General features: G+C 54.1%; 3 protein-coding genes across 3 annotated transcripts; all 3 read left to right on the top strand.

The window, feature by feature from the left end:
• Positions 1 to 3,770: 3,770 nt before the first annotated feature.
• CGGC5_v006218 (uncharacterized protein) lies at positions 3,771 to 4,202 on the top strand (the record flags this gene model as incomplete). The annotated part of the gene is made up of 2 exons (XM_066151667.1): positions 3,771 to 3,877; positions 3,926 to 4,202. The coding sequence occupies 2 exons, from the start codon at positions 3,771 to 3,773 to the stop codon at positions 4,200 to 4,202; spliced, it is 384 nt and encodes a 127-aa protein (XP_066009006.1).
• A 2,449-nt stretch (positions 4,203 to 6,651) lies between these two features.
• Positions 6,652 to 8,493, top strand: Laccase-4 (Laccase; the record flags this gene model as incomplete). The annotated part of the gene is made up of 4 exons (XM_032022875.1): positions 6,652 to 6,961; positions 7,018 to 7,219; positions 7,271 to 8,276; positions 8,335 to 8,493. The coding sequence occupies 4 exons, from the start codon at positions 6,652 to 6,654 to the stop codon at positions 8,491 to 8,493; spliced, it is 1,677 nt and encodes a 558-aa protein (XP_031880255.1).
• Positions 8,494 to 13,937: 5,444 nt separating this feature from the next.
• prlL-23 (MFS transporter prlL) lies at positions 13,938 to 15,712 on the top strand (the record flags this gene model as incomplete). Its single annotated transcript, XM_032022877.1, has 5 exons — positions 13,938 to 14,176; positions 14,233 to 14,425; positions 14,486 to 14,567; positions 14,621 to 15,036; positions 15,089 to 15,712. The coding sequence occupies 5 exons, from the start codon at positions 13,938 to 13,940 to the stop codon at positions 15,710 to 15,712; spliced, it is 1,554 nt and encodes a 517-aa protein (XP_031880261.1).
• Positions 15,713 to 15,809: the final 97 nt, after the last annotated feature.

Genomic DNA, 15,809 nt, shown 5'->3' on the forward strand with positions numbered 1-15,809 from the left:
TCCACTGATTCATGCTTAATCCGGCGCGTTCCATCCGGATGCTCCCGCAAACTCAAAGATTGTATGCTGTGTCCTCCTGACCCCGAGCGACCCGCAGCACCAAACCCCGAGCCTGCCTCGTGGCGCCGGCGAAGACTCACCTCCCCGAGGCCGAGACGGGCAATGATCGGTGAGGATTTTCAGGCACGACGCCTGTGAGGGGGTTAGCAGCATCGACCTGAACTAGCGCGCTGCACGTATTTTCAGCAGATGTGAACGTTTACATGGGTGTTCTGCAGTAAATTGACGAGTCGCTTTTTTGGTTTCCATCTTTGATGGGGGGCGTGTGCAGTTCGAGAAGATGTTCTAGACTGGGGATGGGGCTTGTCGTCCAGCGGGACGGACCTTGATGAACTACACTATCGTCGGCTTCAGCCGTGTGTCTACTTGAGGGGGGATTCACTCGCGACAATACGATGTAGGATCGTGGAGTCGCGAGCTGAATTCATGTTTTGTAATGCCAATGCTATCGGTGATGCTATCGCGCCTTTTCGCCGTCGCGGTGCATCGGCGAAGTCGGAGTTGGGTTTTTTCCGCTCGGGAGAGCGTCGGCGCGGTGGTTTTGCTGCGCCGATGTTGTTTGTGTGTTTTGTTACTCAACACTTTGCCAATATTATTGAAATGGTGACGACCTCGACATCTGGATTTCTCATCGTGAGCGGCCCAGCGTCGGATCACCGCGCCGACCATCCTGACACATGCAGCCGGTCACGCGAAGCGAAGCCTGTATTGAGTTTCCTGGCAGGCCGGGGGTTGGTGTTTAAGCACTAATTTGCTGCATGCACGACAACAGGTTTGACGATGCGATGTGATGCCTGGGATTACTTTCTTCAGCTGCAATCCGAGAGTGGATGTGTGGTCGTTATCTTCGTTGCTGGCTGCCCGTCGGCTTTCCTTCCACGTTCTCGCACCTCGACCCCGGCGGGCTTACGTGGCGGCAGCTGTACCCCCAGGCGAATGCCCACCGACGCACGCGAGGTCCTTCGCAGAAGATTGGGAAGCATGCATGGAGGGAGGGTAAAAATGCGCGTGATATCTTTTTGGTCACGTCTTTAACCAGGGCCTCGGTTCATTGCTGCGCGATAGAGACTTCCACGGCGTCGAGTCTGCGTGGGTTTTGTGGTTCTTGCGCAACCATCACCGATTGGAACGATGCGAAATGCAGCGGCCGAGTCCCCGGGGCCGGCCCTTGTCCGACACCGACCACCACCACCACCCCCGCGCCGCCGTTGTGTGTGCCCACGCACCGACATGGGTCCCGGTCGGACAAAGGCTGAGCGTCCCTAGCTTTAGCGCCGCCGGCCCTGATTTCCCGCGCTCTAAGGTTAATTGGCGTGGGCGACTAGTTCGATGTGCCAGGTTTTTGACCACACCCTTTTTCTCTAAATTCTTGCCTGTCCCGCAAAGCCAAGACAATTCTATCTTCGTTGCGCTTAAGCGGCTGCGAGTTAAATTTCTGGTGACGTGGAGGTCCGTCGGTGGGTGGCTGCGCAGGCGGCTGGGACGGCCTGTAGATAGGTGAGGCAAGCTGAGTTGTGATGGTTTGTAAGTGAGTGAGAGCGCACGCGAGAGAGAGAGGAAGAGAGGGGCTTTTCCGAGGCGCCGTATTTCTCGGGTGTTGTTCCCGAAGCAGAGGGTTTGCGATATCTTCACGGTGAAGCTGTAATGAGCGCTTCGTAGACGCCGGCTAAGGCGGCCTGTCTGTGATTCTCGCCCACCTGAAAGATGAAGCTAGGGTTCGCTACGGCATGGCGCCGAGTGATGTTGAATCTGGAGGTTGCGATACTAGAGGCTCCTCGTGTTCACGATGTTTCCCCAATACGCGTGTTCACACCCCTCCTCCACCATCCCCTATACCTGCTTCACAGGACGCCCGTTGGATTGCTCCGGGTGGCGATGACCGTCTTGACTCGGGGAAGTTGCTCGGATGGACGGCTGCAGGTAGAAAGCTCAAATGGATTCAGACGAGAATATTGGGAGAAAGGGAAATGCAGTGCTCAGGAGAACGGCGGTCAGGAGGTTCACCGAACTACCTGGGCCAATGTTATCTCGCCTGAGGTAGGTATAGACCTCCATCACGTAGTATAGGCATAGGGTAGGAGTTTTTCTTGAGTCTTTCTCGCCGGCTGGCAACAGTAGCAGCGGCGGCAGCAGCAGTTCTCCCAAGATGGTGGATCGCAATCAATATCCATGGAAGCTTTGACAGCAGGAGTTCGTCCCGGAAACCTAGCATCTGGGAATTAAGCATACGGCTTCGGTATTTTGCTTTCTTCTTCCAGTGCGCAGCGCAGGCTGCCGACAGTGCTCCCGAATGTGCCGACGAACAGTTCATTCGGGAGCAACCGATCAAGGACACAGCCAACGAACGGTGCCCGTCCATATTGAGTGTTAAGTTATTGAGGTTCATGCTAAGGACGGAATGAAAGAAGGTTAATGACACAGAGTCAATGGGGAGGGGCGGGTGCGGACGCGGATGGGCGGGAAGAGGCGCAGGTGCTTGCCTGTAGCAGCAAGTCTATGACAGCGATAATTTGGGCGTGAGGCATTTGCGGCAATGCCGTGGGAGGACGAGTTTGGCGATGCCAAGACTTTACTACCACTTTGGGTAATCGTGGATAGGAGCTGGTGGAGATGGCTCGGTGAAAGAAGTCGGCGAGAGGCGGCGAGTTGTTCGGCATAAGACTGTCGGACCCTTAGCTGCGCCTTAGTCAGGACTGATTGAAGTAAGGAAGCCAAAGCCCCCCTTGTTGTGTGTATATTGCAGAGGACGGCGGCGATACCACGGGCAGAAACATCGTCGTCGTCGCCCTTGCTGGTGTTTGGGGGTGATTTGGTCGCTTTGGTGATACACTGATGGTCGTCCAGGGCGCCCAGAGGTGAGGGTTTCGGGGATGATGTCTGGAGGAGGTTGCACGCTGGTCGGGGTCGTCGACCGTCGAGATGGAGGCTCAGGGCCCTGACCGCTGACGCTAAGGCAATTGGGGCTTAGCGCATGCAAGGCGGCATCCGGCATTTGTGCGAGCAGAGTGCGCACTGGCCAGGCGAGAGCCCGTGTGGCGGGCCACCTCGATACGTACCCAGTTGGGGCTGCTAAAAGCGGGACCGCGTCCAGAGATGAGGCTTGCGCGGCCGGCCAGGGGTTGAGGCAGGCACGCAGGTCCCAGCAACCTCCTCCTTCCTGCTGCCGCTACCATGGATGCACTGCTGATGGATTCCCATTGACGAGATTTCTGCCCATCCACATCCACCTCACACACAGCCTCACATCGTCAACGTCGACGCCAATACCGACGGGCCCTGGCCTGCAGCCTGCCAATGCCCAGACCAGCACCAACACTGCCAACACCAACCCTCGACTGAGACACGCCTACACGCAAGCAATGGAAGCTCACATGCATCCCATCCAGATGATCCAGTGATTCCAGTCCATCGACGCTGCCTGCCCTGTGCCATCCCAACCACAACCACAACCGCCCAGCGCTAGCCTCGTGCATCTCGTTCTCCTCTCGTGCCCCTTGGCCCCTGGCAATCCCGTTGGCCCCTCGTCCGCGCAGCTCCTGTCGATATCCCATTGGCATTGATCCTTCACGGGGACCGCTTTTGAGGCGCTGCATCTTACCTGCAGTATCTCGCTGCTTCAGGTGCATGACGATGTTAGGTTGCCAAGTCTCCCGCCGCCGGCTTCGCTGCTGAAGCCAGCCGGAACCTGCAAAAACGGACAACCCACGGACATGGACAACCGCCATCCTCCGCCAATCCTCCTGTCCTGTCATGTCAGTCTCAGGCGCCCATGCTTCTCCGTACGTACCGTCAAGAACGGCGCCAACAATAGCAACAGGTACCCTACCCTACGTACTAGGCAAATAGATGGCTGACAGGCAGGCAGATGTGCAGCAAACACGCAGAAACACAGGCACGCAGGCAGGCACATGGTCGACGCACCTTCGGGAACCCCTGCTCCCATCATCGGGATTACCTTTTCACCCCCACATTCAACTCGCAGGGAGCCGGGGACTACGTACGCAATCCATCCCTCCATCGTCCAATGGCGGCTGCTCAACGACCTCGATCCCCGATTTCCATTCTCCTTCCCGCGAATGACCGCCCGAGCCCGCCATGGGGAATCACGGGAGCTTCTTCCAATCAAGCATACTCGCAAATGATCACGAAATTGAAGTCTATTGAACCGCCCCTTACCCTCTTGGGCAGTAGAGCCTTTCTCGCTCTCGCATTATCGCTGCCCTGATGCATACTGACGCATCACGAAATAGCATTTCCTCGGTCGTCGGCGCACGCCAACCGCTCGCAAATGCCCCCCATCTGTCTCCCTGTCCTGTCGCTATCCGTATCGACTTTTGCTATCGAGATCCTGCGGGAGATTCGGCTTTCGGCGGACCACGTTTTCCTTTCCCACTCTCATCCCATGTCCGTTTCTTCGTTTCTTCTTCCCCTGCCTGCCTCAGTGCCAAGACGACGTGAGACCCGGCGGGATGTCGCTCTTCTACTGAACGAGCACTCTGGATAGTGATGACGACCAAAGTCGAAACAACTCCATGAAAGGGGCAGACAAACGCTGGCCGTTTTCAACACGTGGGACTACCTGCAGCGCAACCGTAGCATCGACTATCGTCCATCAGTGGGCTTCTTGGACAGAAAATGTGGTCTGGGACGACCGAGCTACACGCGGGGAACAGACGCGGATGCAAACATCAAACAAATCCCACCACCGTTGGACCGTCGACGTTGCGTTCCTCCGAGTCAGCGGCTCAACAGAGTTAGTGGACAACATCGGACAGATTTTTTTTCTCCTTTGTCAGTGCCCAACGCCACTGCAACCTAGTGGCTTGTGCCCTTCGACCCTTCTCCATATACTCTCTGCCCCCCGGCCCCATCTCCCAAGAGCCAAGAGTGAAGAGTCCCCAAATCCATTACATCCCATGCCCGTTTTGACGCGCCCGCCCCATATCGAACGGTTTTCCCTTTGGCGCCGTTGCATTGGATGACGTTGACCGCGGCCGAAAGGGGCCGGGGCCCAGCGCCGCACCGCCGGCATGGAGGGATACCCTTGGCAAGCCGCGTCTTTTCGGCCGGGCATGTCAGCGGAGGAACGCCACGGATTTGGCCATCTTCACCACCCTTTTGAGCCTTTCCCAATCCTTTTCTGCCTGCCCGCCTTCAATTATTGATTAGCTTCAATTCTTATCACCGTTGATGTTTCCTTAGCACCACCGTACCCGCCAATAGGCGTTCCCCGTCATGCTTGGCATTCGGCTCTTTGCAATTGGGCAGCGAGGGTGCCGAACAGTGGACTCTCTCTCTTCGCCGACTCTCTGTCTCTGCGCGATGAGGCTCTGATATTGCTGACTGGTTCTTAACACAATTTCCTTAGTCATTGCCCATTTCCTAGTCTGGATCTAGGCGGGCTCAAAGTCCTCCTGTTACTCCCTCGTTACTCCCGGACTGAACTCCAGTCTTGGCAAGGGAGGCCCGGTCTTAGGAGACGTCAAAATCATCCTATGTTTCGTTTACCCGTCCGTCCTCTACTCGGAGGTATCCATCGCAGAAGAAACGAAGGAGCGCACGGGGTTTGGCCTTGCTACCCGCGGGACTAATGCAGCCACACAGAAGCACGTTTCGATAGTTGCTGCTGGCTGTCAGAAGCACTACAGTTACGCGTCAGCCGTGTTCGATCGTTTGATGGCATGGGGTAGACTGACTAAGATAGCCAGCACGTCGTCTCGTCTGAAATCGACTAAGCATGTGGCTCGGGCTGGAGATCATCAACGTCGTCTTGTTTCCTTCCCCATCTTTTCCTATTCCCTACACCCACCGTCGTCTTGCACCCCTTAGCCGCCTGAACTTCACACATCCAAGATGGGTCGAGATATGGGGCCGCTCGCTCACAGGCCACGAGCTAGTGTACGGAAAGACCAGCGCCTATGCAATTCGCATGCAGGTCATCCATATCGGTCAGGGGTGGCAGGTGGTCGGCGGATATGGCAAGCAGTCTTGCCCTCGTCTACTCCTGCTCGGTAGCGACAGAGCAACATCACGCATGGGCCTTTGATGGCCGACCCCCTTCTCTGGATCTTTCATCGACATGGGTATCAAGTTCTCGCTCGTATAGCTTCTATGCTTGATTGTACCCCGTCTGTCATCGTGGAGCAGCTTGCAGGCGGGCTCGCCAAAGTTGCCGGACGCCGATGTTCTCGTGTCAACCCGGTCGTTCATGATGGCCTCCTATGTGGGACAGTACCCTTCGAGTCAGGGGCGATCGGCCTCTCGCCCCGAACTAGGTCCTCAGAGCGCAGCATCGAGAGCTACGCTGGGTGCTGTGCTTGCGAGTTCGTGTCGAGGGCATCTGGCTCTCTCGGCTCGCTTAGACGAAGTTGGTGAGACTGGGTGCATCTCGTCCATGTCGTGATCGAATCTCGAATTGTATAAAGGCAAGTCAGATCTCCCGTCTGTTGATCCATTCCAGAACATCATCATCCGCTTCATCAAGCTTGATCTTCCTTCTCTCTCTTGCCTACATTCGTTTTTGGCATTTGATCTTCGTTCTTTGAACATTCTCTCGTTTTCGACACTCGTTACTCGATTACAACAACAATCATGTACAAACACTCGCTTTTGGGGTGCGCTGCACTCCTCTTCCCTGCCTTGACGGCCGCCGCTCCCTCTCTCATCGAGAAGCGTCAAGACTGTGTCTTCGACTCTGCCACCAACCCTTCCTGCTGGGATGGCACCTACGATCTCAACACCAACTGGTACGAGGAGGCTCCCAACACCGGAGTCATCCGTGAGTACTGGTTCGACATCACGAACACCACCGCCGCTCCCGACGGTGTCGAGCGCATCGTCCTCGCCGTCAACGGATCCGTTCCCGGCCCTACCATCATTGCTGACTGGGGTGACACTGTCGGTAAGTCTAAAGCAGCAAGGACCAGCCTGCGAGATCTGGTTACTGACAACATCTAGTCGTTCACGTGAGAAACTCCATGCAGAACAACGGCACATCTCTTCACTTCCACGGTATCCGCCAGAACTACACCAACGAGGCCGACGGTGTTGCTTCCATCACTCAGTGCCCGACTGCTCCCGGCGACTCCATCACCTACACTTGGCACGCGTCTCAGTATGGCTCTTCTTGGTACCACAGCCACTTTGCCCTCCAGGCCTGGTAAGTTTTCCGAATTCAATAGTCTCAAGACCCCTATCTGACAGATCCCAGGAACGGTCTCTTCGGTGGTATCATTGTCAACGGCCCTGCTTCCGCCCCCTACGACGAAGATCTCGGCACCATCATGCTCAGCGATTGGTTCCACCAGACCAGTGACGAGCTCTACCCCACCGCAGCCACCAACGGTCCCCCTACCGCCAACACCGGTCTGATCAACGGCACGGGCATGTACAACGGCGGCGGCTCCCGCTTCACCACCAACTTTGAGGCTGGAAAGTCCTACCGCATGCGCCTGGTCAACGGTGCCATCGACACCATGTGGAAGTTCATGATTGACAACCACACCCTGGAGGTCATCTCTGCCGATTTCGTCCCCATCAACCCTTACAACACCTCCAGCATCTCCATCGGTATCGGCCAGCGCTACGATGTCATCGTTCGTGCCAACCAGGCTACTGACAACTACTGGCTGCGCGCCGTCCCCGAGCTCACCTGCTCTTCCAACGAGAACACCCTCGACATCAAGGGCATCGTCCGCTACGACTCCTCCTCCACCGCCGACCCCACCACCGAGATCGGCACCTACATGGACAACTGCCTGGACGAGTCCATGTCTGACCTGGTCCCTGTTGTTGCTATCGAGGCCGGCCAGCAGACTTACGATGATACCCTCACTGTCGGTCTCCAGGTTGTCAGCAGCCAGTTCAAGTGGACCCTGAACAACAGCACCTTCCTTTCCGACTGGGGCTACCCTACTGTTGAGCAAGTCATCGACGGCAACGACACCTACTCCACCCAGCAGAACATCGTTCACCTTGACCAAGCCAACGTCTGGGTTCACTTCATCATCCAGAACCCCATTGGTCTCGCCCACCCCATCCATCTCCACGGTCACGACTTCTGGATTCTTGCCCAGGCCACCGGCACCTACGACTCTTCCGTCACTCTGCAGACCACCAACGCTCCCCGCCGCGATGTCGCCATGCTTCCCGCCTCCGGCTACCTCGTCATTGGTTTCTACACTGACAACCCGGGCACCTGGCTCATGCACTGCCACGTAAGTGATCCCTTTCATAGCACATGTTCTCACAACACTCGACTAACAATATTCACAGATCGGCTGGCACACTTCCCTCGGCTTCGCCCTCCAGCTCATCGAGCGCCCCGACGAGATCGGCGCCCTCTACAACCAGGACACCCTCAACAGTACTTGCGCCAACTGGAACGCCTACGCCCTCGAGGACTCCGTCCACCAGGAGGACTCTGGTGTCTAAACGCACCAGCCTTCACCACATCGCACACATCGCACATACGACACTCTCTCTCATGACGATATAACGTGAACATTTTCTTATGTGAATATTTCTTACTACAGGGGACGCTGCAAGGGGACGTGTAATTACGCAAGGAAGCACAGCACAGCAGACACATAATTTTTGTTTACTTATTGTACATAGTAATCCATAATGCTAAGCCTGTCATTGTTGTTATTGGAACACACTTTTGGATCTCACATCTGTCTTTCGCGATAAAGTGACTTCTGCTTGCCCGAAAAGGGTATCGCCTTCGTGAATGTTTATTTTCCATGGTTCGGATCTGGGGTGACATTGGGAACTACCCGAAATTGTATCTTGGTTGCATTGCGCCCCCGTTCTTGAATTATATTCCGCTAGTTTTTGCTTTTTGGGAGTTGCTTATCGCCGATATTGGGGCGTTGGCGCGAGCGATGCAGCACTCTTATCTGCACGTCGCGTCATCATGTGATTGCTGTTTTTGGCGGGGCGGGGATGTTTGTCGTCGTCATCGATGTTACTTCAACCATGGTCGCGTGCCGTCGCGTGCCATTGCGTGTCCCTGATTTGGGATGTTGCTTGGTTCAGCCGCGGTTGTTTTCTTGATTAGCTATGAGAATGTTTGGTGGTCGCGATTGCGTCCGATGTTAATCGGGCTTCGAGCCGCATGTCTTGGTCCTCTTGTTGGGCCGAAGCTTGATTGCGCCTTCGGGCTCCCGCCCCCTTTGAAGGTGTGCCCCGTGCCCGGGAGAATAACTGCCGAGCGCAAAGAGGTTTTGCGGGGTAAAGGTGGGGACTTTTCGGTGCCGGTCTGGGTATCGCGACGGCGTAGTTGCAACGCTTCGGTAAATGAATAGATTATGCGCGCCTGCATAAAATAAGGGAGTGATGAGCTGCTAAATCTATCAAAAACATCTCGAGCTGCAATCCTTTCATTAAGGCTCTCTAGAGCTTTCGGGGATGAGGTGAGACTAGCAGGATATCTGTCGATGCCTCTAGCTTATTTCTTTCTATTGGAGTTTTGCTATCCGGGCGGGTTGACGACGACAGCGGCGACACCGACGACATTAGAAACAGGGAGAAAAGGGGATAGAGACTATAAAGATGACAGCAATGACAGGGATGACAGGGACGATAAATTATTAAGATGAAATAAAGGAGTAGACCTACCTTAGTATACAAGATAGGTGTCTGCCCGGTTAGCCAGAACTCTTTTGTGAAAAAACACGGAAGATCAATGAAAATGAAAATTGAGTATTTGGCCATGGACTAAGTAAGATGTACCAGACGTCAGCCTGACCTTGGCTTGAAAATTCTGCGAAGTAACCCGACCTGCTGCCCTGTACTCGCACCACTACTCCTAGTTCCATCATTCTCAACAATGAATCCAGGCGCGGCAGCATCGGCGCTGAACCTTGCCACGATTTTGTCAGCCAGCGTCTCCAACTCCTTAAGCTGCAGCAGCGGCATGTCCATGCCATTCTTGTCCGGCTGATCCTGATCTTCATCCCGACTCATCTTGAGATTGTAAAACAGAAAAGGAAGTATCGTCGACTTCCACACTGGCCGTTTTCCTCCTTCTCTCATACTGTAGATACTCGCCGAGACTAGCAGAACAATTGTGGAAACGAGCAAAACTCCTGGATAAACTAACCACGGCCAGTCTGCCCGTATGCAAACTGCACTTTTGTAGGCAGTCCCAACAACGTTATAGCGGTCACTGTGTTCTTCCTCCCAATTATTCCGCATGAAATCGGTGTATCCTGTCGCCATACCATCAAAAGCAACGGAGATTGCTTCAAGCGTTGCGTTGCCCAATTTGTCCACAGCAGGCAGCCAAACCCTGGACATGGGATCTGCAATCCGGTCGTAGAAATGAAGATCACCGTAGATGGCTACCTGCTGAAAAGAAACGATAAGGTCGCTCAGGGTTGATCGCATACCAATGACGCAGTCACGTGGCCCTTCATGCGTACTGTTGTCGCGATTTTTCCAAGAAATCCAAGTGCCATCTTTGGGTACTTCGGTTATGTTGGAAGAATCATACCATTTGCCGCCGACTTCACATGGCTCAAGGAGCTTGATGAACCACGGATGATACGTAAACCCTTCTACTGTCTCATCAATTTCGCCGTAGTCCATCGGCTCTTGCGATACCAACTTTTCCTTCAGGCTGCCATGTGATATCTCTCCGCTGTAGCGCCGCAGACAAGGCGAAAGGCTGCAGTTTACAGCGACGATTCCAATATTTTCCTTCCAGCTGACGTATCGCTCGAGGCCGTCGGGGTTCATCATGCGACAAGTTGTTTTGTTGTGAACATATCCTCCCCCAATTTGCTTTGCACAAGAAGCAGCTGAAAATGAGATAATGGATGTCGTGGTTCTCAAATCACCAGATTTTCCGTAATGCAGTCCCCCATTCTCTTGTTCAGAATAACCCCTCATATGGAAGTAAGGTGATTCGAACTCTGGAGGTGGCCAAGTAAGGTTCAAGTTCGGATTCTGAGGAAAGTGGTACATCGTGCCGTTGTACTCATCATGCAGGTATACCTCCATCAAGTCAGACGTAACGTCGGTACAGGTGCTGCACATGCCGACAGAGGTGTGTGAGATACCCGCTCTCATGGCGAAGGTGCAATTTCCTGATGGGCATTGAAATAATTGACTTTGGATGTTTTCAGCCACCCCGTAAATAAGACCGCTCATTGCAGCTGCCCACATGGGTGGGCGGTCGATATGGGTGTATCCGTGGACTCGTCTCGCAACAGCTATTGAAGCCGTATCCTCATAGGCTATGTTGCAAGGATACGTTTTGGCGAGTTGTTGTGAGAAGGGGTCAATTACGTAGGACGTCATCATGAGGAGGGCGCCGATAATAGCTAAGGTTCTACTTGGGATACGAGAGCAAGTATTAGTAGAATTATCCTCATCTTTCTAGTTGGAAGATTACGATAACTTACGGCTTTGATACGAAGAAAAGAAATTTGATTGACCCCCAAGCTCCCCTGCCAGCATTGTCTAAATGCTTAACATGGCGTAGAGGACGCGGTGTCTCTAACCAATCCCATTTTGACTGCCCGATGAATATAATATTTTAGCATGGAAGATGAAAAAGATAGACTAACATTTTCATATTACCTTCAGTTGCAATGAAAGCCGTAGCAGCTCTTAGGGTGGTTGACAAGATCGCGATGATTGTGTTGATGTTGACATCGCGGGCAAACTCAGGCTGGGGTTGGCCATTGTAAGCACCAAGAATTGCTATAATTCCTGCATAAGAGAAGATTGAAACGAAGAGGGCCAGAAATTCCAATAGCCATGATCTTAAGATATCCAGCTTCTCCGTTGGCTCCGGTGGCTCCGGTGGCTTTCGTTGGCACTCCTCTGTTCTGGGGGAATCAATAGCCGTCTCCTCCCCGGACGTGAGGGAACCTGTATCGCTTGTCGGTACAGTACTGTAGCCTGCATCTGTGCGGCTCGTGGACCGGGTATCATTTTCGCCTTCTGTAACGTTCGCGCGGACGTCCTCGTTCACGGTGACTGTCTCCTGACGGTGGGTTTCAGTTGTCTGTCCCGGGGCAGCACTCAAGGGTACTCTGTGGTTGCTGAGGGGGTCCAACATGGTAAGAAGTCTCCCTTTAAAAGCAGAAATTCATAGAAGTAGAGGAAATCACTCGGGGAAACAAAGGGGGTGGCCGAGTTGAAGCCATCTTATACATTCAACTGAGGACCCGATTTACGCAATTAGCTGCCTTGTAAGACAGCCAAGTGAAACCCTTATGACCATAACCTGCAGTGATAGGCAGAAAACTCGATATTCTTCGTAGCTTGTTAGGTAGCGAGGTAGACACAAGCTCCGTCATCCAGGGAACCTGAGACTCTTCCGAAATAGGCAGTAACGAGTCCTCTCGGGCACAAACTGGGTTCGTATATTCAACACAAAATGGTAAAGTTGAAGATCACACTGCATCAAAAGTCCTAAGTCAGACTAAAGCTGTTTCACAACCTCAATGCAAGACTAGAATGGAGAGCAGTCAGGTATGTAAGTAGTATCATCGCGGGATATAATTATGAAAGATATATGCTTCTATGCAAGCAGGCTGTTAGGCCCCCCCCCCTCACCAGCTTCGCCGTTGCTCTGGGCCAATCACAAAAAGGCCGAAGTGCAAGCCCTGTCGTCATTGCATTTTCGGGAGTTCGTCCCGTTTCGTCGGTGGAGTTAAACATCGAAGCTGCAAGTGTGCTTCTTCTATCTGCAAGGCATTAGATATGGTTTTCAAACGGTTCTTTTCCCATCTGCACGATGCTGCAACATGAACCGCCAAGATCGCGGTGAGACAGGTAGAATGGGGCGCTAGCTGTGTCTTGGGTTGTCGTGCCATCATGACCTGAGAAATGCAGACGCCAATTCCCTAGGGCGCGATTTCGCGAGTATATATTTCCGTCTCATATTTCTTCTTCACCAGGCAAGTTTTTTTCGTATTACATTGCCGCATTTGTTGGGCGAAAGTCGGAGTTACTCCGCCTTACCCCAGTCCCTTCCCCCGCACACTTGCCTCTGAACGGGACCCAACCCCGGATTTCGCCAGCGGTGTGTGGTCCCTTTTCCGTGTTGGCTTGGAGCCGTCACCAATCTCCAGGCTCAACAGAGTGGTTGCGATGGCTTCTTTTACGTATTTGTAAATATTCGCCGAACGCGAGAACGAGGTGGTCTCATTATCGAGTCTTGGCTTTGATCTGCCAACCAAGAATTCGGGCTCCAAGTTTTCCGCGAGAACCCGTTTAGAACTTCCTTTGCACCGTACATCGCAGCTTCGAGATGCAGGCTGCAGGTTCTCCGCACCAGAATGGCGGTCCTATCAAGCTCATGCACTTCTCCCACGAAGCTTTCGCCACGCGAAAGACGACTATCTTTGGGACGATCCCGACATCCGGTCCCGTGTCGCACCTGTCCAGCGCGTGGTTGGATGGCAAAATGGGGAAGAAGATTGTCATTACCTGGTCGAGAGGGGAAAGGGAGTTCTGCCACACCAGAAATTTGAATGGCTGGGGTGAGATTAAGCTACCCCACGGGGGAGGGACGGTGATTACCCCGACTTGGGTAGAACGGCATGGGACGAAACCGAGCCGAACATGACCACCCCCAAATGCCGCCCCCCATGTCTTTTGTGGTTTCCTCTTTTCCGCAGCGGAAAGCTGCTAGAGCTTTGGGAGGTGCGGAGTTAAAGAGGTTCGACGTCCGCTCTTCTAAATGGTACATGAAGGATTCATGTCCCCTTGGTGATCTACTTCTGCGCGATCGGTGCTTGCTTTCTCCTCTCTTGTCGACCCGGCGCATCGGCAAAAACGTTCAGTCGACTCATTTAGCAGCCAGTATTTGATAACGCAGGTTCCGAAAAGTGAGCAACAAGGAAAGTGGAAGGAAAATGGCGGACGGAAAGCCGACGGAGGTTGACCACACCTCGCTACACCACGACCACCGGTCCAACGATGCCGACGATACGGCTCCGAAAGCCTCCATTGAGGCCCAGGCACAGCGGAGAGGACTGCAGCCACCGCCCATTGTGGCGGCGATGAGCCATGAGTATCGCGCCGAGCTAGAGAAGAAGCTGCGACGACGGATCGACTTGCGCCTGCTCCCGATGACGGTCATCTGCTACATCTTGTAGGTCTTGGTCTTGCGGGTTGACCTGTCAGGAATTGGAGACTGACGTGGAGTAGGAACTACATCGACAGAAACAACATCGCGGCGGCCCGTCTGGCGGGATTGGAACGAGACCTCAAGCTGGACCCCGACTCGAACCAATTCCAGACGGCGGTCAGTATCTTGTTCGTGGGATACCTGCTCATGCAAGTGCCTTCGAATCTCTTCTTGAATAAGATCGGTAAACCAGCAATCTACCTTCCTACATGTGTAAGTCGATACACAAAGTGACATGTCAAACACTGGCATAAACTGACCTTGTCTGTGCAGATGGTTGTCTGGGGCATCATCTCTGCCGCAACGGCAGCATGCCACAATTATGCCGGCCTTCTTGCCGTTCGCTTCCTCTTGGGTAGGTGAAGCTCGAGCCCTCTTTTGCTTTAAGATCTAACGCAGAGAAAACAGGTTTCGTGGAGGCCGCGTACTTTCCGGGCTGCTTATACTACCTCAGCTGTTGGTATACGCGTGAAGAGCTGGGTCTGAGAACGACAATCTTGTACACCGGCTCTCTCATCTCTGGCGCTTTCTCAGGTCTCATCTCGGCTGGTATCACGGGCAATATGGATGGTGCTCGAGGTCTCGGAGCATGGCAGTGGCTGTTCTTGATCGAGGGCGTCGTGACTGTTGCTATCGCAATCGCTGCATACTGGGTCCTACCCAACTTTCCCCGTACGACATCATGGTTGAGTGAGGAGGAACAGGCTCTGGCTATCTGGAGACTCGAGGAGGATATTGGCGAGGATGACTGGACAGGAAGTCAGCAGCAGACCTTCTGGCATGGATTCAAGACTGCGCTGGAAGATGTCAAGACCTGGATTCTGGTATGCTCACATCATTCACTTTCTTCCGTGTCAACCTATTAACACCCATCAGCTCGTCCTCATCTTCAGCATCGTCGCCTCGGCCTCCATCACGAACTTCTTCCCCACCGTCGTCGCAACCCTGGGCTACAACAACGTCATCTCCCTGCTCCTCACCTGCCCGCCGTACGTCCTCTGCATCATCACGACATCCCTCAACGCCTGGCACGCCGACCGCACCGGCGAGCGCTACTTCCACATCATCCTCCCGCTGTGCGTCGCCATGGTGGCCTTCATCATCGGCGCGGCCACCCACGCCACCGCGCCCCGCTACGTCGCCATGATGCTCCTCGTACCGGGCGTCTACTCGGGCTACACGACGGCGCTGGCCTGGATCAGCAACACCCTGCCACGCCCGCCCGCGAAGCGCGCCTCTGCACTCGCCTTCATCAACGCCGTGTCCAACTGCTCCAGCATCTACGCGAGTTACCTGTACCCCAAGAGCGCCAGCCCGCAGTACATGGCGGCGTTCATCCACAACTGCGTCGCATGCTTCATCGCCATCTGCGCGGCGACGGTGCTGAGGGTGGTTCTCATGCGGCTGAACAAGAAGCTCGAGAGGGGCGAGCACGTCGAGGGGGCCATCAACGCTGCGCCTGGAGAGGCTGCCACGCATGGGTTCCGGTTCAAGGTTTGAGGAGCTGGAGTTGGAAGTGGGATGATGTCGTCTCAATGTTGGAACGTTGGCGTGCCTGTGTGTATAGCGCTCGTGATATCAATCAACCATCAGGGCT

Source organism: Colletotrichum fructicola (genome assembly GCF_000319635.2).
Source record: "Colletotrichum fructicola Nara gc5 chromosome Unknown KSG_Nara_v1_contig03, whole genome shotgun sequence".
In the NCBI taxonomy this organism is placed as follows: Eukaryota; Fungi; Ascomycota; class Sordariomycetes; order Glomerellales; family Glomerellaceae; genus Colletotrichum; species Colletotrichum fructicola.